Below are 23614 nucleotides of genomic sequence, written 5' to 3'. Positions count from 1 at the left end.
ATGTAAATATTTTGTTTTGTTTACATTTTCTATGTAAACACTTAGTACATTAAAATGAATCTATTATTGGTATTTTACCATAAAAAAACTGTAAATAACAGGTACTCAATCGTCTAGTTTAATTAATATTCTCATTTACCGTCTTTTTGAAAAAAAACAATATATTTTTTTTGACCGAGGAAAAAATAACATTTTTATTTTGTTTTGGTTCTTTTATTACACACAAGAATTTAATAATAAATAAATAAATTTTGGTTTTTCCTCTTCCAACTAGTTCCATTGTCTTTCTTCTTTATGTGTGTGAGAGAAAGAGAGAGACACAGAGAGAGAAATAGAGAGAGAATGTTCCATTTTTTCATGGATGCTGCTTCGATCTGCGTCTTTCTCAGTTTCAAGACATAATCTTCTTCACATAAAATAAACCAAATTATTCATATATATGTAAGCATGCAATTTTTTTCTTCATCTTCCTTCAATAAACCAAAAAACAAAAGTTTTTTTTTCTTAAATTTAATTCTTCTCTCAAACACCCCTTTGTACAATTTTCCTTTTTTCTTAAACATATTTTACTTCTAACGCAACCCTTTTGATTTTTTCTTCAAAAAATCTTATTGGGTTTTGAAATTTTGATCCCTTTTTCGTGTTTCAGAACATGGGTTAAATTTTCAATTTTCAATTTTTTTTAAAGTTTATATTTTTATTATTTCTTATTAGTGATTTTGTATTTTTAAAACATAAATGATGAACCCTGTTTATTGTAAGACTTGGTTCAATGGTTATGGATTGGGATCTATGTTGGATCTCTTGGTTTCTGTTTTATTGTTATTTTTATAATTTTGAATAAAAAATTCATGTTCATATTGGCTAACATTGATTTCTGTGTTTATATATAGTTTGGGTTGCAGACAAGGATTTTGCTACATTCTCTCACTGGCTTAAAATGTTGCTTGTTTGAGGGTGATTTCATGGGTTGAACAAGAAGAATCATGAGTAGTTTAAGTGAAGAAGTTCAGTTTTTTGATGCAGATGATGATATTGTGTCAATCTCAGATGCAAATGGGATTGCTGAAAACCCTGAAGTTGTTGATTCTGGTTCTTCTTCAGTGGAAGGTTTGTTGAGAGATTTTGGATATGAATTGTGGACTAGGAGTCCGGGTAGTATTCGGGAGCGAAGGAGTAAGTTTAAAACATGGATGGAATTGAGTTTGGATCAGAAAAACCTTGAGAGTTTGGTAGATGGAAGTGGTTGTGAAAGGGAAGATGAGATGAATAGGATGAAAGATGGAGTTGATAGGATGATTAAAAGTTATGGTTGTGTGGAGGATTTCTTTTCGACTCGGTCAACCATCTCTTGTCTGTCTTCGATGAATTCTTCATCAGAGTTCAGTTTGGTGGAGAATTCACCATGCCGAGATGAGAGTTTGGAAAATGGGGTAGGGTCTAATGAGGATCGGGTGGGGCAGGGTAGGGAGAATAATGACCAGTTGGTGGTTTCTGATGAATTGGAAAACGCAAACACCGTAGGGTTCTCTCCTATGTACCAACATGAGATTGGTAACGAAATCGAAGAGACGAGTGTTTTTGAGTCGTGGAAGAAGAGGGCTAAAAAGGGTTTGTTAAAAAAATTACGATCAATGTCATGCATGATGGATGGACAACAAGGAGAATCTGATAACAGGAAGAACGAAAGCGGTGTTTCATTCTCGGGTTGTAAGATTCAACGTGTTAAGGTCCGTCAATGCAGGAAGCAAAGAAAGGAGCTTTCGGCTCTTTATACAGGACAAGATATTCAAGCACATGAAGGTCCGATTTTTACCATGAAATTTAGTCCTGACGGCCAGTATCTTGCTAGTGCCGGCGAAGATGGAGTTGTACGATTATGGCAAGTTGTTGAGGAGGAGAGACATAATGAAATCGACATTCCAGAAGTTGACACATCCTGCATTTACTTTACAGTGAATGATCTCTCTGAATTGACACCCTTGTTTATGGATAAGGATAAGATTAGAAATGCCAAGAGCCTGAAAAAGACATCAGATTCGGCTTGCATCATTTTCCCTCCTAAGGTCTTCCGGTTGTTGGAGAAACCACTGCACGAGTTCCACGGTCATGAAGGTGAAGTTTTGGATCTCTCTTGGTCAAAACATAATGTGAGTGAATGCCATAATTTCAGTTATTTAGCGAGCTAATAATGCATTATGGTATTTTTGAAACTATTTTTAAATTGATTCGGTTCTCTCTTTTTTACACAGTATCTGCTGTCATCTTCAGTTGATAAAACTGTCCGGCTATGGCAAGTTGGACATGACTGCTGCTTGAAAGTTTTCTCACACAGTAATTACGGTATGCATTTGACACCTTTTCTGTTCCTGTTATGTATTCAAGTTTTCACCTTCAACTTTTTGTTTTGGTCTCACTTGGATTTTCCTCACAAATTGTATCTTCTTATGATAATGTTTTACAGTGACATGCATACAATTCAATCCCGTGGATGATAATTATTTCATTAGCGGATCAATAGATGGAAAAGTGCGCATTTGGGGAATTCCTGATTGTCATGTTGTTGATTGGACCGATGTCAAGGAAATTGTCACCGCAGTGTGCTATCAACCTGATGGACAGGTATAACTTTTTTTTAAACAATTTCTTTATGTAGAAAATGAAGATTCCGAGGGAATCAATTTCTGATTGATGCTCTATCTTATGCAGGGAGGAATTATCGGGTCCATGACAGGAAATTGTCGGTTTTATAGTGTATCAGGTATCTTATTTTAAACATTTATATCAATATTTTCCTTTAGCTACATATTTAACACCAACATTTCAGATTGAAAGCGTGTGTGGTGTCCGACACAGACAGTTAGACACGGCACCGACATATGTGATTCAATTATTCAATTTTCTTAAATTATTACCGGTATCAATGTGTCAGTGTTGTGTCAAGCGTCCGTGAGTGTTAGGTGGATCATTCATTATCTTGCTCAAGTGCAAGTGCATCAACTTTGTTTTGTGAAAAACGCATAACTTGTCATAACATAATAGCTTAATGTGCTTGCTTTTGTTTTTGGTTGAATCAGATAATCACTTTCAGATGCAATCACAAATATGCTTACTTGGTAAAAAGAAATCTCCCGGGAGAGGAATAACTGGCTTTCAGGTATTTTTCTCCTTCGGCCTTTTGTGCCAATTAAATTCTGGTTTCTTTTCCATATAAGTTTCTTTTTTTTTTCTGTAGTTAATTAAGGGATTATATAATTTTCAGTTTCTTCCACAAGATAGTAACAAAGTTATGGTTACCTGTGCTGATTCACAAGTCAGAATCATTGAAGGGCTTAATGTTGTTTGCAAATTCAAAGGTATTTTGATTCTTTCCTACATTTTTTAAAAACGGCATGTCATTTTCTATTATATGTTAAATATTTTGATTCTAATGATTTCTTTGTTTTTGTTTTCAGGCCTTAGTGCAGGGAGCCTAATGTCGGCATCTCTTACTTCGGATGGAAAACACATTTTATCAGCGTCTGAAGACTCCAATGTATATCTGTGGAATGTTAGTGACGACGAGTCTCACACCATGAAGGCTAAGAAGATTAAGTCCTGCGAGCGGTTTTATTCAAACGCATCTGTTGTAGTACCTTGGTGTGGTTTGAAATCCGACAACATTGAAAATTCTAAACCATTGGATGTCCTAAATAAAAGTTCACCCCAAGCTCTATGCCTCGATCCACCGTCTTCATTTTCTCTAAGCCAAGATTTTTTCTTGGATTCTATCCCGAAAGGTTCCGCAACTTGGCCCGAAGAAAAACTTCCTACTTCAAGAAGCCCCAAGTCTAAAAAATCCGCACTGCACAAATCTGCATATAAGTTCTTGAAATCCTCTTGCAAGAGTACTTCCAATTGTCATGCGTGGGGACTAGTCATCGTGACTGCTGGTTTGGACGGGCGAATAAAATCGTTCCACAACTACGGACTACCCGTACTCGTTTGAAACAAAACGACCTTTTCTATATCAGGTAGTAGACTCATGCGTGATTCCACGTTTCCCTTTGTCACGTAGGCTGCTAATATGCTTTGAGACTTGAAAGTGACATTCGAGTTTGGCAGCATAAAAAAACCGAGCAGGTTGAGGTCGGTCAAAGGTCATACATACCCCAAACAGGATTCCAGTTTAGTGTCAGGTTGGATTCAGTGACACTAAGCCAGTGATTTTGAGAAAAGCTACACCGGAGTTTCAACAAAATCACACTGTCATCGTGATTTTGTCGATCCAAACACAAAAATATCAGAAAATTGAACCTTTGAAGCTCCATATAGGGGATTAGATGACTTATCGATTCATAACAAGTGGCGACACGAACATGGCTCTAAGAATATGCTGGCCCTTAAAAGAGTTAGAAAGTCATGGAAAAGGCCCCATCAGATATTCTTTAGCAAGAGTCATGTTTGGTTAAAACAAGAGAGATTGATTCTCAAGAGGAAGTGGGTGAGATAGAATGGTGGTGGGGTGATTTGAATTATTGGTTGGGCTAACCAATTTAGAATATGATTGTCTGCTAATCTTTGAATCCATCTCATGGTAGGTCCCTCAAATGCCTGAGGTTGGAAGTGATGATTGATTGGGATGGTCAATTCTGTGCATTTTTGGCTTTCTGTTGCGCCAAAAAATATACAAACAAGTGTAGCTGATTGTAACAGCCAAATGGATACTGCTACAGTACTGACATTAATGTTCTCTGTATATGGTCTTTGTTCGAGACAGACATGCTTTGGTTTATTTGATTTGCTTAGATTTTGTTATCCTTTGTAAAAATGATTATAGACACATTGGAAAAAGAGAGAAAATATGAAGTTATCAAAACACTCAATTCCAATTTCAAGCTCGTTTTATCTTATCTTATCTTAATAATTCAGTATTAGATCATTCATTTCTAATGTACAAAGCAATAACATAAGATAAACTAACAAAGGAAGGAATATGAAGAATTGTTTTGTTACAACCAGAATTTTGCGTTGTAATTTCTTATATAGGCCAAGTTTAACAAATAAAAAAACAAAATGGGAGGATTTCTTAATGTATATTTTATGTTACTTATCCATCACACGAAATTATTTAAATGTCCTCAAATTTTGGAGATGTATCTCCGGACGCATCAAATTCTGAATGAACGTTGAAATATTTTGGAGATACATCTCTGTAATGAATTGGACTGGAGATGCATCTCCGTGCATATTTCGAAGTTACATCTCTGTAATGTATCAGAACTGAATTTTTCATGTTATGCTATGTTTACGTGTATATAGATGCGTATTTAAACCATACCATATGATCGATAATCAAAAATAGACATACATAAATCCAGATGACCGAAAAATATCATATAAAGTATGATGATGTCGAAATAAAATACATACCATAGTACTACTGCTATATACTATTACTAATATATTAAAGTGTATATCTGACTACCTCTCCTCTACATCATCTGTCTCCTCTGCCTTCTCTACCTCCTCGGCCATCAACCCTGTCCTCCGACACTGTCTTTAATACATCAATGTTCCCCGTGACTCTGCCATGATGACATCTAGGATCTGCCGCACATCATATCCATCAGGAAAGATACCTCTGTCAATGTTTGTCTTCGCAATTTCCATAATGCGACGACATCTAGGCAAGACATCTTCATCATGATCTAACTGTGTATGCTCCCCCGCTAGTATCTCCTGATGAATTGACCTAGATGAGTCTCCTGGAGCAGCATGCATCATGTACGGATGTGACGCCCTAAAGAACCATCTGATATACCACTCGACGTAGCTCAAATCGTTCACGACTACGATACTTTGTGCCTCCTCTGGTACCATATGACTCTCAAAATCAGCAAACATGTCATCTATCTATCTACGTGTCAAAGCAAGAGGAGCAGACACAAAAGAGTGTCTGGGAATGGTCTGAGTGTAGCCAAACTGTTGCATGATGCACTCTAGAAGATGAGGAGTAGTGAGACGCTATCCGCGGGCCAACCATCCAAAGTATAACATTATCTCGTCAAATGGTCACGTTTGACGGTGATCAACATAGCTCTTGAAGTGCATGTCCTCAGTAACCAAATGATCAAGATACACTCTGAAAGGCTCAGTCGCCAGGTTCCCTCCAAGCGGGGAAAAGTTAGTAGCACACGACATATCCTCAATGTAAGTCTCAGCATTCGCCCAACAAGAGATGCGCGAGAAGTGCTGGAGGATCCAAACCTGAAATGAAAAGTTTAGATCATACGAATTATCAATAATGACTTTGCATGAAGATGAAATAAAACTGACAAAGAAACATTAAAAGACCAATAATTATTACCGTCAATAGTGTCACGCTGCCAGTGACATGCTTCGTCTTCCACACAGTCCTCTCTCAACTTCGAGTACATGAAGATCAAACAAGCGCCCCCCCAGTTGTACTCATGGATCCGCTCGAAATCCAGGAAGTACCGTAGGTAGACGACATCTGTATAAGTGGTACTCTTGTCCACAAAAATGGAAGTGCAAACCAAACATAGCAGGTATGCTATCATACATGCACTATGTGGAGCCCCACCAACTCGTCATCACCTGTGACCTTATCAGTCTATGCACAAACAATTTTCTCCTTCACCTGGTCAAGAATTGTGCTTTCAACATATTTCAACAAATCATGATACTTTTCACACACTTTCCTGAAATGCATAACGGAATCGACATATAGTTCTTTTGTGGAAGAATTTACTATATGATTCCATGCATCCATTTATTTTTTCCACAACCACACCCGCCTTCACCATGTTTCCATTTTTGAACTCTACCTGTTTCGTCCCTGCCGCGAGGTTTAACCCGACTTCTCACATTCTTTGTTATGTGATACCTATAAAAGAATGAATTAGAAATAAGAAATATCTTTGTAACCGAATTCATCAAAGTGGTATCACGGTCGATAACAATCACTTTAGACATAATACCTTGGTCCTTCAATAGTGCCTGACACACTTCTAAGTCCCAAGTAGCACTCTGCTCTTTTTCACTCTAGAAATACAAACCCAATAAAATATGTCTTCTTAGTTGAGGTAACACCAACCATCTCCAATAATGGAAGTCTATACTTGTTGGTCTTTGTAGGTTGAATCAAGTATGAGCATAGTAGGAAATATGTTGAACAACTTTATAGAATCAGGATTAGTCCAAAATATATCTCTAACAATAACTCCATCCTCGCACGTTCGGTACCTAGACAGTAACTGTTATCATCCAACAATTTCAAGAGTTGTTGCATTTCAGTTTCATCCCCCCTAAGCGTCTTGTTAGTTTGGTACCGAATATTATACACTTGCTTGATAATTTGATATATTTTCGAGTCTTTCTCGTTTCAATGTTGCAATTATATTTTTCGGTTGAACCGAATTCAATGTCATGTCAGCAACACATTCCTTCTCTTTTGACATGAGCCGACACACACTAGGATGACCGACTAATTTTTCACACAAATCATGATTATGCAAATCACATATGACATTAAATCTCCAGGTTTTGTTTGCCAACATGTAATCACACACCTTAAAGGGACACTTATATTTTCTTGAACCGATGTCGTCTCTTTTAAAATTCCAGAGAGAAGTTTTATATTTCCCGCTTCTTTCGCACGTCATTGTCACAAAAGCGCATCTTCTATCCGAACCATTCTCGGACATTCCGATAACCACACCAAATCCAAGCATGGAGGCCTCCATTGAATCATTTGATCACGAGATTCAAACTCTTGCCCGTTTTTAAATTGGTTGCCAACAACATCCGTCTTCACAACAACACCTTAAACATTCAAAAAAATAACTTGTTTGAGGAAAATATCGGGGTGTACCATATCTAATGAAAATAATTACAATATAACAGTTTATAAGCGCCCTGCTGGAAACATAGTTGGAAAATGAACACAAACTAATTTCAGAAATTGCATCTCCAAAAATGTTCATGCTTATGTTCATGCTTGTTACGGAGATACATTTTCGGACAAACACACGTTTTTTCCAGACTAAGAACAAGATTAATGTGAGCAATGCAGTGTGGAATAAAAGATCTTTACCTGAAATTCTAACTTCTTTTGCTCTCTTTGATGTGATGAACTACAAGATTGGAAATTTGGAGTGAAAAGTGGATAGAGAATATAGGGATTTTTGGTGAAGGTTTGTAGAGGAAAACAACAATGACAACAATGGTCATGTAATCATGCAGCTGTGACTTTTATCAGATTATTTCGAAGAGGCATCTCCGAAAATATCTGACATGCAAAGGTGACTGAATATTTCAAAATCTCACCCAAGTGTCTAGAGATATATCTCCGAAAAGTCTACTGAACTGATCAATTATAAATATAAATTTTCAAATATACAGGAGATGCATTTCTGAAATTCAAAAAAACCAATTTATGGAACGCCACTCAAAATAGAATGTATTAATTGTATATTTAATGCATCCGAAGATACATCTCTAAAAACTAAGAGTATTTTAGTATAATCCCCTAACATTATCAATGCTCTTAATTATTTCTATATTCCTATTATTTTCTTTGTGGGTGCACCTCCCCTAAGCTCTCACAGTCACCCCTGGTGGTTGTAGTGTGGAGAAGTTGTTGACAGAGACATTCAAACAGTAAGCTTGGAGAAGAGGGTTTACATATGTTATTGCACGGTGAAATTTTTTTCTACAAGTGTAGGGATGGGTTGTGGCCATATTTGTGTAAATCAAGGTACATCTTTGTGCATTCTCTCACCCTTTGTTTTTTTTATAAACTTATTGCATAACTTCGTAGCATTTTTTTATATAGATCAAATATGTGAGCATTAGTGTGAGAATAGAAGCAGGATATTATTTCCGTAACCCTTTTTAACCAATTTTTATTTTGTTTTCATAAAAAATTTAAACTATATTTGGACCTCTCATTTCTGCTTACATGGATGGAACCATACAACAATGTGATGCGAACCTAAATTGCAGAAGTAATAAATAGAAGAGACAAGACCAATAATTAAAAACAAATAATGTATTAGTATATCTCAAAACCAAAGGAAAATACAGAGCTAAACACCTTCGGAGAACCAATACTTTATGCCCTTAATAACTAAATGATTATGTTATGTGCTTAACATCCTTATAACACAACTTTCCTGACTCATTCAAGGTCTTATCACCATGCCTCATTTATTTGAGCATTACATTACTAAACAATTATCTCAGAATTTGGATTGAAACTAACTCATCCCTATAAAACCGACTTGTAAGGTGATAATGAGCTTTTTTACTTATTTTCAATTAGTATATTTAGAAAATATACTAATTGAAAATCGAACAATGACTATGACTATGCTATTCTATTCATCTATAATATTTTCATTCATCTATCATATTTTTATGTAATATGTAAATGGAGGCAAAGAAGAAAGATCTATGTCTATGCAAAGAAAGTGGTTCAATTCAATGATCTTTAATAGGGGTTTAGAATACAGGTGTGGTTTAAGTAAATCAATAGATCGTTTTGGTCCTATTGAAAATAACGGTGTAAATGAAGACCCATCTAGTTTAACTGATATGGATAATAACATTGATAGCTGGAAGAACAATAGTGAAAATTCTAGTTATAGTCATGCTGATTCTTTAGCAGATGTCAGCAACATAGATAATTTACTATCTCATAAATTTTTTTCAATTAGGGATAGTAATAGCAATATATATGACATATATTATGCTTATGATACTAATGATACTAATATTACTAAATATAAATGGACTAATAACATTAATCGTTGCATTGAGAGTTATCTTCGTTCTCAAATCTGTGAGGATATTGACTTTAATAGTGACATTTGCGATAAGGTCCAAAGGACTATTATAATTTTAATAAGGAGCACAAATGATACAAATGATATATCAGATACAAATGATATATCAGATACAAATGATACAAATGATACAAATGCGATATATGATCCATTTGATATATCCGATACAAATGATACAAATGAGATATACGATCCATTTTTTATATTAGATATAAATGATACAAATGATACAAATGATATATATGGTATATACGATCCAGATGATATATATGAGACTAATATAAAGGATATATGTGAGAGATATAGTGAGATATATCCTAGAAATAGAGAGAAGAGTACTTTTGTTCCAATAGATTATAGCGATCCCAATTGTATGGAAAAATTAGCTCGTTTATGGGTTCAATGCGAAACTTGCTATGGACTCAATTTTAAGCAATTTTTCCGACCCAAAATGAATATTTGCGAACACTGTGGCGAGCATTTGAAAATGAGCAGTTAAGATAGAATCGACCTTTCGATTGATCGAGATACTTGGAATCCTATGGATGAAGACATGGTTTCTGTGGATCCCATTAAATTTGATTCGATTAAAGAATTGGGTTCGGAAGAGGAAAAAGACCAATCTTATATCGATCGTCTTGATTCTTATCAAGAAAAGACAGGATTACCGGAGACGGTTCAAACAGGCACAGATCAACGTGAGGAAATCCATCGGTTGTTCGAAGATATTATGAATCAACTTGACTTGTATTTGCAAACTGCGAAAAATCGTGTGGATTCGGAAGAGGAAGAAGAGGAAAAAGACCAATCTTATATCGATCGTCTTGATTCTTATCAAGAAAAGACAGGATTACCGGAGGCGGTTCAAACAGGCACAGGTCAACTAAATGGTATTCCTTTAGCACTAGCTGTTATGGATTCTGAGTTTATAGCGGGTAGTATGGGATGCGTAGTGGGTGAGAAAATCACTCGGTTGATCGAATATGCTACCAATCTACTTTTACCTCTTATTATAGTATGTGCGTCCGGAGGAGCGCGTATGCAAGAAGGAAGTTTGAGCTTAATGCAAATGGCTAAAATTTCTTCTGCTTTATATAATTATCAAATCAATCAAAAGTTATTCTATGTAGCGATACTTACATCTCCGACTACTGGTTGGGGGATATCATTATTGCCGAACCTAATGCAACCATTGCATTTGCGGGTAAAAGAGTAATTGAACAATTGTTGAATAAGGAAGTGCCTGAAGGTTCCCAATCGGCTGACCTTTTATTCGACAGGGGCTTATTGGATGCCGTCGTACCACGTCATCTTTTAAAGGAGTTTTTAACTGAGTTATTTTAGTTCCATGGTTTCGTTCCTTTGACTTAAAATTGGACTGAAAATGAAAACTAATGCAGACATTTTATTTATGTTTTTCAAATTTGGTGACGAGATCCAATCCGAGTAGATAAGAGGCTATGGCTATGATACAAAAATAAAATTAGAACACACAAGAGTAAAGTAATAAGATAAGAATAAAAAATAATAGGTATAAAGAAAATATGAAATTGAGGTATCCCATTTTATGATAAACTTACCATCCCTTTTTGTTCCTTTAGTAGGCCTACTATTTCCGGCAGTTGCAATGGCTTCTTTATTTCTTCATGTTGAGAAAAGACTTTTATTTTCCACAAAAAAAATCAACTAAATATATGAAAAAGATAACTCAGAATATTCGAAGGATTACTATAATATATAATATATATAGTAGTCCAATTTTTGTACGATGGGACTGTAGAGGGTATTATAGTAACTGTTTTATCGCTTGTTTTTGCTAGAAAATTAATTTGTTGGGCAGAAGGTCTTCCTGCATATCGTTTAGAAGACTCATGGATTGCCTTTGTAGCAGGGTCCCAAAACAGTTTCACTATTTTGTGTGGTTCTTTCCAATTTTTACATTCATTTGGGAGGAAGTTTTTCGCTTACATTCAGATGAAGTTGTCCAGTGTGCCACGAGAAGAAAGGGTCAGGCTGCTTTTGTATGCAATTGTAAAGATCTTTCTAACGTTATATCGAATGAGATTTAGTTGTCGTTCCGGCTTTTCTGGAAGAGATCGTTGTATTATTCCCAGAGTTCCTATGAACGCTAGTCAGTGCCTCATACAAAAAACTAACCCAGATAGTAATGATGTCCTTGTCCTTTCTATGAAAACCAGAGAAAGAGAAAAGGGGACCATTCCCTTGAGTTCTGTTAATGCTAGTCCTCCACGCAACCGTCTAAAAAAAGTGTGGAGTTGCCCAGATTATTGAGTGGACGAATAGAAAATGTTCCACCGAAGGACGAATAAAAAAGCGAGAATAGTCTATAATATATCAATTTATATGAAAAAATGAAAAATTGATATATTATAAGCTAAGCTGCTCTATTACTTGTATTTACTTGTAATAGAACTTATGGATTATTATTATATATACAGTTGAAAAATAAGATGAAACTGAGGACGAAAAATGGCAAAAAAGAAAGCATTCATTCCCCTTCTATGTCTTACATCTATAGTCTTTTTGCCCTGGTGCATCTCTTTTACATTTAAGAAAAGTCTGGAATCTTGGATTACTCATTGGTACAATACGAAAGAATCCGAAATTTTCTTGAATACTATTCAAGAAAAAAGTATTTTAAAGAAATTCCTAGAGTTCGAGGAACTGTTCCTCTTGGATGAAATGCTAAAGGAATATCCGGAAACACGTTTACAAAACCTTCGTATCGAAATCTACAAAGAGACCATCCAATTGATCCAGACGAACAACCAAGATCATATCCATAGGATTTTGCATTTCTGTACAAATATAATATGTTTCCTTATTCTAAGTGTTTATTCTATTAGGGGTAATCAAGAACTCATTATTCTTAACTCTTGGGTTCAAGAATTTATATATAATTTAAGTGACACAATCAAAGCTTTTTCTATTCTTTTCTTAATTGAGTTCTGTGTAGGATACCATTCGACTGGTGGTTGGGAACTAATGATTGGGTCTGTGTATAAAGATTTTGGATTTATTTCGAATGATCATATTATATCTTTTCTTGTTTCTATTTTGCCAGCCATTTTAGATACAATTTTTAAATACTGGATTTTCCGTTATTTAAATCGTGTATCTCCGTCGCTTGTATTGATTTATGATTCAATTCCATTCCAGGAATGACTGAAAAAATGACCCACTGATCCAATTCTAAAATTTGTTTTTTTTATATAAAAGCTAAACATTCCAAATTTCACTTATTCGTTTTACTCGTATTCTTCCTATAATATAGGAAGAATACGAGTAAATAGCAGAATCATGGATAGGGAACTGAGTAACCTACCTAATCTTATTGTAGAAATTTTCAGGATCAAGGATTGTACCATGCAAACTAGAAATGCTTTTTCTTGGATAAAGAAAGAGATTACTCGATCTATTTCCGTATTGCTCATGATCTATATAATAACTCGAGCACCCATTTCAAATGCATATCCCATTTTTGCCCAACAAGGTTATGAAAATCCTCGAGAAGCTACCGGCCGGATTGTATGTGCTAATTGTCATTTAGCTAATAAGCTCGTAGATATTGAGGTTCCACAAGCGGTACTTCCCGATACTGTATTTGAAGCAGTTGTTCAAATTCCTTATGATATGCAAGTGAAACAAGTTCTTGCTAATGGGAAAAAGGGGGCTTTGAATGTAGGAGCTGTTCTTATTTTACCAGAGGGTTTTGAATTGGCCCCTCCTCATCGTCTTTCGCCCCAGATTAAAGAAAAGATAGGTAATTTGTCTTTTCAAAGCTATCGTCCCACAAAAAAAAATATTCTTGTCATAGGCCCCGTTCCTGGGAAAAAATATAGTGAAATTACCTTTCCTATTCTTTCTCCGGATCCTGCTACTAAGAGAGATGTTTACTTCTTAAAATATCCTCTATACGTAGGCGGGAACAGGGGAAGGGGTCAGATTTATCCCGACGGAAGCAAGAGTAATAATAATGTTTCTAATGCTACAGCAACAGGTGTAGTAAACAAAATAATACGAAAAGAAAAAGGTGGATATGAAATAACGATAGTAGATGCATCAGATGGACGTGAAGTGATTGATATTATACCGCCAGGACCAGAACTTCTTGTTTCAGAGGGTGAATCTATCAAACTTGATCAACCATTAACGAGTAATCCTAATGTGGATGGATTTGGTCAGGGGGATGCAGAAATAGTGCTTCAAGATCCATTACGTGTCCAAGGTCTCTTGCTCTTCTTGGCATCTATTATTTTGGCACAAATCTTTTTGGTTCTTAAAAAGAAACAATTTGAGAAGGTTCAATTGTCCGAAATGAATTTTTAGGAATGTGAATTTATCAACATATTAAGCTGGTAAAAAGAACTCCATTTTTATTGATAAATTCTGTAAAGACCATTGGTTCTTTCTAGTTTTTTTATACTATATTTAGAGAATTCCTTGTACCGTACAATTAGTCAGTTATAGTATGTATATTGTGAAGAAGACTATAGAATTAATTCGAACCATATGATTATGTCGCTGTTTTCAGATTATCATGTTCTAGAATAGAAATCTTCGAATTTCTATTGTAATAGAATTAACTCGATACTAAACCTAAAAAATAGGTAGGTACAGAATATTAAGTAAAGTAGAAATAGAAAAGCGGAAAACAGGATTCTATGATGGATAAGTTGTCTTTTCCTAGAGTCCGATTCCTTATTGTTTATGTCGAAATAGATACGTAGTGAAGGAATGGACAAACAAAAAAGAGCGGGAATTGAATTCACCAAATACAAGTTTCTTAATTAACTTCAAAAAAAAAACAATTGAATCATGAGTCTATATTAGAAATATATTTCTAGTAAGATTCCGTTTTCATTCAGATCCTAAAAACAGGATCTGGAATTTTTTGAAACATAGAATAAAGTTATCTATTGACTGACTTACAAAAATATTCTGATTATGAAGAACTCAACGGGACCCACTCGAATTCATCAAAGAAAGAGTGGATCCCTGTTGAGTTCTTATGCTTTCATTTCGAAAACGAAATTCATGCGATTATTACAGGGATGATCCCAATCCGGAATATGAACCATAAAAGAAAATACCAATTAAACCGATCACAACAATACCAGCTACAGTACCTATTATCCAAAGAGGAATTCTTCCAGTAGTATTGGCCATTTATCCCACTTTCCTCCACATTTGATCAAGTAGTCAGTCATACTAGAGACCTAAACAGTCATACATAATTATGAAATGATATCCTTCCGAATAGGATAAGAGAATTCCTAATATATATATACTATTCTCTTTTCTTCTATTAATTGATTAATTAATTGAAGAAATAATTTGAGAATAAAACAGCAAGTACAAAAATGAGTAATAAACCCCAGTAGAGACTGGTACGATTCAATTCAACATTTTGTTCATTTGGGTTTGATTGTGTCATAGTTCTATAATTCGGATTAGGTTTATCGTTGGATGAACTGCATTGCTGATATTGATCCCAAAAAAGAAACGGTGGGTACCGCTAGTCCGTGAACAGCCAACCATCGTACTGTAAAAATGGGATAGGTCCTATCTATGGTCATTGGAGCCTCCTAAAAAGATCTACTAAATTCATCGAGTTGTTCCAAAGAATCAAAACGGCCAGTTATTAAAGGAATTCCTTGTCGGGTTTCTGTAAAATACTCGTTTGGACGGGGGCTTCCAAATACATCGTAAGCTAAACCCGTGCTGACAAATAACCAACCCGCAATGAATAGGGAGGGTATAGTAATGCTATGAATAATCCAGTATCGAATACTGGTAATAATATCAGCAAAAGAACGTTCTCCTGTGCTTCCAGACATGCCGAGCTCCACATATTCTTATACAGTCAAATGGGGATTGATTCCATAAAAGATCAGATCAGTAAGTAGAAATTTACTGAAATTGAATTTTTGTGTTACGATCGTCAATGGAGTACCAAGGGTCTCTTTCGAGTAGACGCAATCAGTATAGCTATCCTTCTTGGAACACAACAACGAAATTTCACAATCAGTGACCAGATCAAGTACTACAAAATAAAATTTCTTTTTTTGCTGGTTGTTTGTTTCGATGTACTGAATCGAAAATTCCTCCAAGTTTAAGACTATAATAAGATGAGGGTTCTTTCCATTGATTATTAGCTTCGGACAGAATCTTGATTTCTATTACTAGTTCTATAAAGATTTCTTACTGGCGAGCTACAACAATTGCACCTATCAAAGAAACTAAAAGAATTATTGAAATTAGTTCAAATGGAAGAAAAAAATCTGTTGATAAATGAATTCCAATTTGTTGACTAGTACTTATCAAATCTTGCTCAATAATCTGATTTGGTCTTGTAGTCCAAATAATTCCGTACCATGATGTATCTGAAATAATAGTTATTAGTGAAACAAAAATACTTGTACAAACTATCAAAGTCATTCCATCCCCTACGGTCCAAAGATTCAAATCTTGGTAATATTCGGAACTATTCATGAACATCACAGCAAATATGATTAAAATGTTAATAGCTCCCACGTAAATAAGTAGCTGTGATGCAGCTACAAAATGAGAGTTTGCTAAAATATATAATAAAGATATACAAACCAGAACCAGTCCCAACGAAAAAGCAGAAAAAATGGGGTTGGTAAGTAATACTACTCCTAAACTTCCTAATAGAAGACCCGATCCCAGAAAGACTAAAAGAAAATCGTGCATCGTTTCAGGCAGATCCATTATATGTAAAAAAAAAAAAGACAAAGAAATATAAATTTCATGACCTTATTGATATCACCAGGAAAAAAAATTTATATACTTCAATTTTTCTTTGCATTGAAAAACCTAAGTAGTTTAAATTGATATAGTTAGGGTTATATAATCAATGTCATTCCACTCTTTTCTTTATACGAAAGAGTAGTTTGAAACGATATTAAAACTAAAGTATAAAGGTAGATAGAACATATATAACATTGAGCGGGTGCTATACGCGAACAATTAGTTGATCTAGATTTAAGAATTATTATGGATTCTTCGTTGCTAGAATGGAAAGAATTAGGAGAAGAGGGGTCCACTGACAAATGGGAAGATCGAAAAGTTGGAAGAAGAAAGAATTTTCGACGCATGGAATTAGCTAAGCATTTTCTCCGAATTGAGACCAATTATTCAAATAGATGGCGGTAAACTAATGAGTTCGGATATTAATGAACTCTATAGAAGAGTTATCTATCGGAACAATATTCTTATTGATCTATAAAACCGACTTGTAAGGTGATGATTGCTCCCACTTATAAATACAACACATATCATATCTCTAAGGCAACACAAAGCGCCGCAACTAAGGCAACTAGGAACGAACCGCAATTAAGACGGAAAGTCCAACACACACCCTCACGCTTGGACCTCAATGAGCCCAAAGCATGGACGATACGGGAAACCCAACAATAGATCTAAGATAGGCTTTGATGCCATCTCAATATTTGAATTGGGTCTAACTCATCCCTACAAAACCAACTTGTAAGGTGAGGACTACCCTCACTTATAAACACAACGTGGGTCATATCTCTAAACAATGTGGGACTAAATTCACCCCTTCAAAACCAACACAATGAAAGTGTTAGGGGCTGCAATGAAGGCAAACCAAAGTATCACAATTAAGGCAACTAAGAGCGGACCGCAATTAAGGCGGAAAGTAAAACAAATTATAACTTCAATAAATTTATTTAATATCTATGAGCATGGCAAAAGATTGCAACCAAACCCAAAATTTGGTATTGTTTTTGATAAATTGTATCATGACCTATGCACAAGGATAAATAGATCAGATGCATGAACAAACATGCCTTAAAAGGATCCTTACAGTGGAAGCTGTGAGAAAACAATCACATAAAGGAGCGCATCCTAGGCCTAGTTATAGACTGTGCTCCATCAACAAATATAGTTGTTCCTGTCATGTAACATGACCCATCACTGATTAGATAGATGACTGTAGAAGCAAGATCATTCTTAGCATCAAGCCATCTCTCAAGTGGTGCTGCCTCCTTCACTAACTTCTCCGCCCTTTCCCTTCCCACTGATAATGGGAATTCATCATCCAGGTGAAGGCCTCGTGCAATAGCGTTAACTCTGATCTGATACTTCCCTATCTCCATAGCGGATGCCTGAACAGAACAAAACAAAATGATAGAGAACCAACTTATATAGACAATAAATAATGTTTGAATAAAAGATAATATTAAAGATCATCAAACTTATTAATATTTCCAAATATGAAATGCATGTAAAATCTTTCTTGAATTGTTGTGCAATAGCTAATTTATAGTTAATTAAGCTACAATATGAGATATTGAATAATCAAATCGCAGGATAAAATTTCAGAACTTAGTACAGATGTATAGGAACTTCATGTACCAGTATCTGTTCAGAGTAGACATAAGTTATATAATGCCGTATGACATACCACATCGATACCAGCCATATAATTTTATTTATCAGCTGTAAACAATCCAAGTTAGATAAGAACGTCTCAACTGCTCAAATACTAATAGTGTCTTTTTCCTTTTGCTAAGGGAAGACTAATTAGATACCTCAACTAAACATGCAACACATCTTTTGTGCATATCACCTCAGCCAAATTAAAGCCGATTCTTCCGATTCTAATCACATGCTTTAGGCTTTAATTTGATCACAACCTTGCCTTCCAGTCCAATTACTGATGTACATAAATTTTATAAGTTTTAGAATAAAAGCAGCTCCCAGTTTACAAACAGATTGAATAGTAACCAAGTTGGTTGTATGGGAGTTATCATTTGAAAAGATAGTTAGCTGCCTTGCGAATGCAGTTGTCAACCCAAATCCTCTATACAGTTAGCTACCTTGAGAATTCAAGAAGAGAAGCAAGAAAACGTAGCATCTCAAAATGAAACAAAAATCATAAGTGAAGATGAAACGACACAGATGAGTAAACACAGCGAAAAAAGAGAGCAGAGATCTGAATATAGAATAAGAAAAAGGAAACCAAGAAATGCGGAACAAAGTCAGGAATGCAATGTGCAAAGACGGATGCAAGTGTAGCAAAAGAACGATGATGAATGAAAATTTTGAAGCAAAACAGAAACTTAAATAAAAGCTTTCAACAGTGGGATCCAAGGAGATGCAACTCACCACCATCCCAACTAAGGGCTGCCTTATTTTGGAATTGTAAAGGAGCGCCTATGTTTTGGTGGAGACAAGCCATGCTGTTGCCATACTCTGTTCTTTGGGTCAAACATACCATCCAAATCAACGTATATTATTAGGAGTATTTATGTCTTATTAATTATGTGTTATGTTTAGAATAAATAGGGGAAGATAAGTGAGAGTTTACTATTCTGGAATTTGACAAGGAAAATGGCCATTTTGGCATTAGGAAGGCACAGTCTCTAGAAGTTTTACAACATTGATTTGTAGTTCAAAGGGATTTTCCCTATTTTCTTTTTTATATTAGTTGGTTTCTGTTAAGAATCTCACATCAGATAATATATGATTTGAACATGTGTTTATAAGTGGGGGTAGTCCTCACTCTACCAACCGGTTTTGTAGGGTTGAGTTAGGCTCAATCACATTTCTTAACATAGTATTCTGATAAATAAAAAAATACTCAATTTCCAATTATTAGAGCAAAGGCAGGAAAGCCACTTAGGAGGATGCCATCACTATTCAAAACCAATTCCCAACATTTTCTTGGGGACAACGATGCAACTCTTACAGGATATTTTTAGGGAGAAGAGGTGTGGCCAAACAGATAGAAAGGATAAGTAGTACACTCTAGGAGGAGATGGAGGGAACAATGAATAGAACTATAACTATTTTTTAGTTAGGTCATTAATTGATTGGTTGTAAATAACAGTAGTTAGTTATGAGTTAGAGAAAAAGTATTGGGTATGAAAAGAAAGAAGAGTTCGTAATAGAGATATACTAAGATGGTTGCAAGGGAGTTAGCCCTTGTGAAGGTAGTTAGCTACCTGACTTATCAACCTAATTATACATCTGTTCTCCTCAGATTTCATTTTTGATCTAATCTTGATTCCTTTTATGTTTTACCAATTCCCCACTGACCCTAAATACTATCCTATCAGTCACCCATCACCATCCTTTGCATAATTCTTATTATAATTGCTCATTTCTAGCATGCACCAAAAGCATATAATATCCACTCAAACAAATATATTTTAAACAAAGCTATTTTCAGAAAAGTCAGACAAAAATATGATCTTCGATGACAATCAAACAAATTTGTAACGCAAAACCACAAAATTTCATTACACAAGGACATCTTATACAAGAATCACCAAGTCATGAAGATCTTCCTTCTTATTTAGAGAATTATGACATAGTAAAAATAAGGCCTAAATGCAATTTTGTTCCCCCTATTTTGAAGTTTTTTAAAATTTAGTCCCCCATTTTAAAAACCAGTTTTTTGGTCCCTAAAGTTTACTTCTCTTGGGATTTCCATGTACCAAATATTGTATTTCCACCAAATGGATCACAATTGTGGCCTATAGCTGGTCATGTACCCATTTATCCTCATGTACCATGTCATTAATGAGACTCACAATTCGAGGGAGACCATGGAAATCCCAAGGGAAGTAAACTTTAGTGCCCAAAAAGCTGATTTTTAAAATGGGGGACTAAATTTTAAAAAACTTTAAAATAGGGGGACCAAAAATGCATTTAAATCTAAAAATAAAAGGACAAGTCAAATTTGAAAGGCTGATTTTCATATAAATGATTTGACCATATCATAATAATCTTATTTGCAAAAAAGAAATAAAGTTAAAATAAAAGTTTTTTTTCTAGATGTTCTCATACCCGAACTAACTGTTGAACTCCAGCCAGGGCTGAGGCATATGCAGCAGCTCCTGGATAAAGCCCTCTTTCAGAACCCATTATCGATGTTAAAAATACAATGGACCCTCCAGTGTTGAAGTTACGCATCCTTTGGCCAACAGCCTTTAACAAAAACCACGGAGCCATAAAATTTACCCTAACAATTTTTTTGTACTCGCTCTCAGCTAACTCGAGATGATCTTGCACCTTTCCTGTTTCAAATGAACAAATCCCCCATTCATTCAGCTAATAGGTTAACACACACAAAATAGGCCAACACTCGAGCAACATGTAAGAAAACAAAAAAAAATCAAAATTGGCCAAATTGGTCTCTAAATGGTCTAGTATTTTGGTATCAACCTCTTGATAATGAAAACTATGCTAAAGTCACTAATTGATATTTGATTCATCTAAGCAGTCCTGAATGTGCATACACTAGTAATACTAGCCTCAGAAAACCTTATTCAGGATAAATAAAATGCCTAACATGTTGATAGGACTAAGAGCATTTGATTGAGCATTTGCTAGACAAGGTTTTCAACGAAAATGATTCGATTAAAATTGAATTTGAAGTGAACCGATTTACGTTCGAATATTGTTGCTCTTTTTTTTGGTCTTAACCCTCTGGTTCCTAGGAGAAAAATAGATCTGATAGTTCAGAGTTTGACTGAAAAGTAAATAAAGACTAACCAAAGATTGTTTTAATCCGGGTTCAAACTAGATACTCTTGATCGATTGGACCTTCATCGAAGCTCATTAATTACTTAAATCTAATCATCCAGTAAAAAGCAAGTTTGATCTAAAACCTAGTATCAACCTAATTCAATAACAATTTTTTATCATCATACAGTCAACATTTGAAGACAACATCAACCCCTAAATTTGTCTCAAAATCATGTTATAGTTAAATTGAATATGATTTCAAAGGATTACACAAATCCAAACAAGCCATATCATCACAAAACTCAACTTCCAAGTAAATTCACTTTTATCTTCAAACTTCAAATTTTAATTAAAAATGACAAAACTCAACTTCCACCAACAAAACTCAAATTTTCTTTTTAGAGTAAAAAACAAAAAACACCTAATCAGTTATAACTACACTAGATGCTGAATTTTGCAAAACCAAATAAAACAACCATATCGATTTTACCTTCATAAGAGTAACAGTTAACAAAAGCATCCAATCTCCCCAAAATCTTACAAGCCTTATCAACAGCATGATGAAAAACGGATTCATCTTCATTCTCAAAATCCAATTCAACCACATGCACAGAAACAGAACCGGTAACCGAATCCGTTATTTTCTGTGCAATACTCTGTAAACTCGTTGCGTTTCCCATCAAAACCAATCTGAAAACAAAAAAATAAAATCAACAAATAATTGAATTGAAGAGAGTAAATAAAAAACTGAGATTTAGAGTATTGAAATTGAAATTGAAATTGACCTGCATCCTTGTTTGGCTAAATGGAAAGCAATGCCGTGAGAAATATCGTCGGCGTTAGAGGTAAGCAATACTGTCTTACTTGAAATCGCCATTTTTGTTTCAGTTTCTTTCAAAGCTTGTTGAATACTTAAACATTTGAATTCATTGTGAAACACGTTCGTTTATATAGAATGTATATTCGTGAAAAGCGTTCTTGTTAGGATATAATAAAATAATAATAATTTTTTGATTTGGTAAAGTTTTGGGTACAACATGGACAGTTCAAACAGTTTAAAGGTAGGTTGGATTGGAAAGTGTGATTCAATTCAATGTAGCTTATATAGGTCAACAAAGACTTAATTAATTGTTTCGCTATAAAAAGGAAAATATCTAAAATTATTAAAACAACACATACTCCAATAAAAATATATCAAGTACTTACCAAAAAGTTTTTAAAAAAAAAATAATTTTAGAATTAGACAAGATACTATTATTATTCATCTTTGAATTCGAGAGTTTAAAATTGTGATTACCTTGATAGGGAAACTTCTCCTCACGAGTCTACTTTCAACGAGCTTCTCTCTAACGAAGGTGTCGGAGGCGATTGTGTACTCAGCTTTATGGTCATTCCCTCCGTAGCCATTAGGAACTCTCCTCCCTCTGTTTTGGCCCCAGTAGAGGTGGAGGTTGCTACTTTGAACAGGGTGGAAGATCACCCTCCATTAGAACTTACAGGTCTGCCTTTAGCCAAGGCCCGAGCGACGTAAAGATTCAGGATTACTTCAAACTTGGGACTCAATATGCTAATATCAATTGGCTTAGGCCACCACTTGTTAGTTAGGCTAACGAGGTTCCTCGAAGAAGTATCGGTCTTATGTAGCCAAAGCATGCGAGCAAATATAGTCGGGTGTGTTTTGGGATATTGGGAACCCCCTCCTTATTGGATAACCTTACGACAGTTAATGAGGCTAACGTAGAAGTGGGGCGTCCCTCTTATTTGTTGGTTCTTCTAGTAGAACTAGGCAAAAATATCTGTAACAACTTTGGAAAATGATTTATCCTTTTCTATTAGTGTGTGTTCTCTCGGATAAACTTGCGGATGCCCACGACCGGGTTGGTATAGGAAGTGTTACGGTTCTTAAAGATTGCCCATTTGTAGCTTCCTCTAAGTGCTTGGGCTTTAATAAAGGCGTTTTAGCTATGGACTGACTACCAGGTTTGGAAGCTTTCATGTCGATTATTTTTCAATAAATAATAGGTTAAATAATAAATTAAATAAATAATAAGTTAAATAAGTGTTGTTCTAGTCTAAAGGGTGTAGGTATATCTAAAGTACTATTTACTAAAAGGAAGGTTAAAAGAAAATGACTCGCAAGGATGTCGCATCCACTGCCTACGTATCTCATCTGAGTATGAGAATCAGAGTCTTCGTAGCTCGGCTACCTATGGGTT

General features: G+C 35.1%; 5 protein-coding genes and 1 pseudogene across 5 annotated transcripts; 5 read left to right on the top strand and 1 right to left on the bottom strand.

Annotated features, from left to right (window-relative positions):
• Positions 1-251: 251 nt before the first annotated feature.
• LOC127091942 (uncharacterized) lies at positions 252-4877 on the top strand. The gene is made up of 8 exons (XM_051030687.1): positions 252-441; positions 894-2150; positions 2253-2343; positions 2465-2622; positions 2710-2761; positions 3078-3157; positions 3263-3356; positions 3456-4877. The coding sequence occupies exons 2-8, from the start codon at positions 987-989 to the stop codon at positions 3986-3988; spliced, it is 2172 nt and encodes a 723-aa protein (XP_050886644.1). The 5' UTR covers positions 252-441; positions 894-986; the 3' UTR covers positions 3989-4877.
• A 4582-nt stretch (positions 4878-9459) lies between these two features.
• Positions 9460-10373, top strand: LOC127093872 (acetyl-coenzyme A carboxylase carboxyl transferase subunit beta, chloroplastic-like). The gene has a single exon (XM_051032770.1). The coding sequence runs from the start codon at positions 9460-9462 to the stop codon at positions 10348-10350; it is 891 nt and encodes a 296-aa protein (XP_050888727.1). The 3' UTR covers positions 10351-10373.
• A 202-nt stretch (positions 10374-10575) lies between these two features.
• Positions 10576-12321, top strand: LOC127091941 (acetyl-coenzyme A carboxylase carboxyl transferase subunit beta, chloroplastic-like; annotated as a pseudogene).
• On the top strand, positions 11205-13037 carry LOC127091940 (chloroplast envelope membrane protein-like). Its single transcript, XM_051030685.1, has one exon. The coding sequence runs from the start codon at positions 12342-12344 to the stop codon at positions 13035-13037; it is 696 nt and encodes a 231-aa protein (XP_050886642.1). The 5' UTR covers positions 11205-12341.
• Positions 13038-13172: 135 nt separating this feature from the next.
• LOC127091938 (cytochrome f-like) lies at positions 13173-15824 on the top strand. Its single transcript, XM_051030683.1, has one exon. It carries the CDS (start codon positions 13173-13175, stop codon positions 14199-14201), a length of 1029 nt encoding a protein of 342 aa, XP_050886640.1. The 3' UTR covers positions 14202-15824.
• Positions 15825-17560: 1736 nt separating this feature from the next.
• LOC127091939 (uncharacterized) lies at positions 17561-22471 on the bottom strand. Its single transcript, XM_051030684.1, has 4 exons — positions 22184-22471; positions 21889-22088; positions 20718-20947; positions 17561-18028 (listed from the first exon to the last, which is right to left on the bottom strand). Exons 1-4 carry the CDS (start codon positions 22273-22275, stop codon positions 17750-17752), a joined length of 801 nt encoding a protein of 266 aa, XP_050886641.1. The 5' UTR covers positions 22276-22471; the 3' UTR covers positions 17561-17749.
• Positions 22472-23614: the final 1143 nt, after the last annotated feature.

This window comes from Lathyrus oleraceus, chromosome 6, assembly GCF_024323335.1.
Source record: "Lathyrus oleraceus cultivar Zhongwan6 chromosome 6, CAAS_Psat_ZW6_1.0, whole genome shotgun sequence".
NCBI lineage: Eukaryota > Viridiplantae > Streptophyta > Magnoliopsida > Fabales > Fabaceae > Lathyrus > Lathyrus oleraceus.
This window is presented reverse-complemented; position numbering and strand designations above follow the sequence as displayed.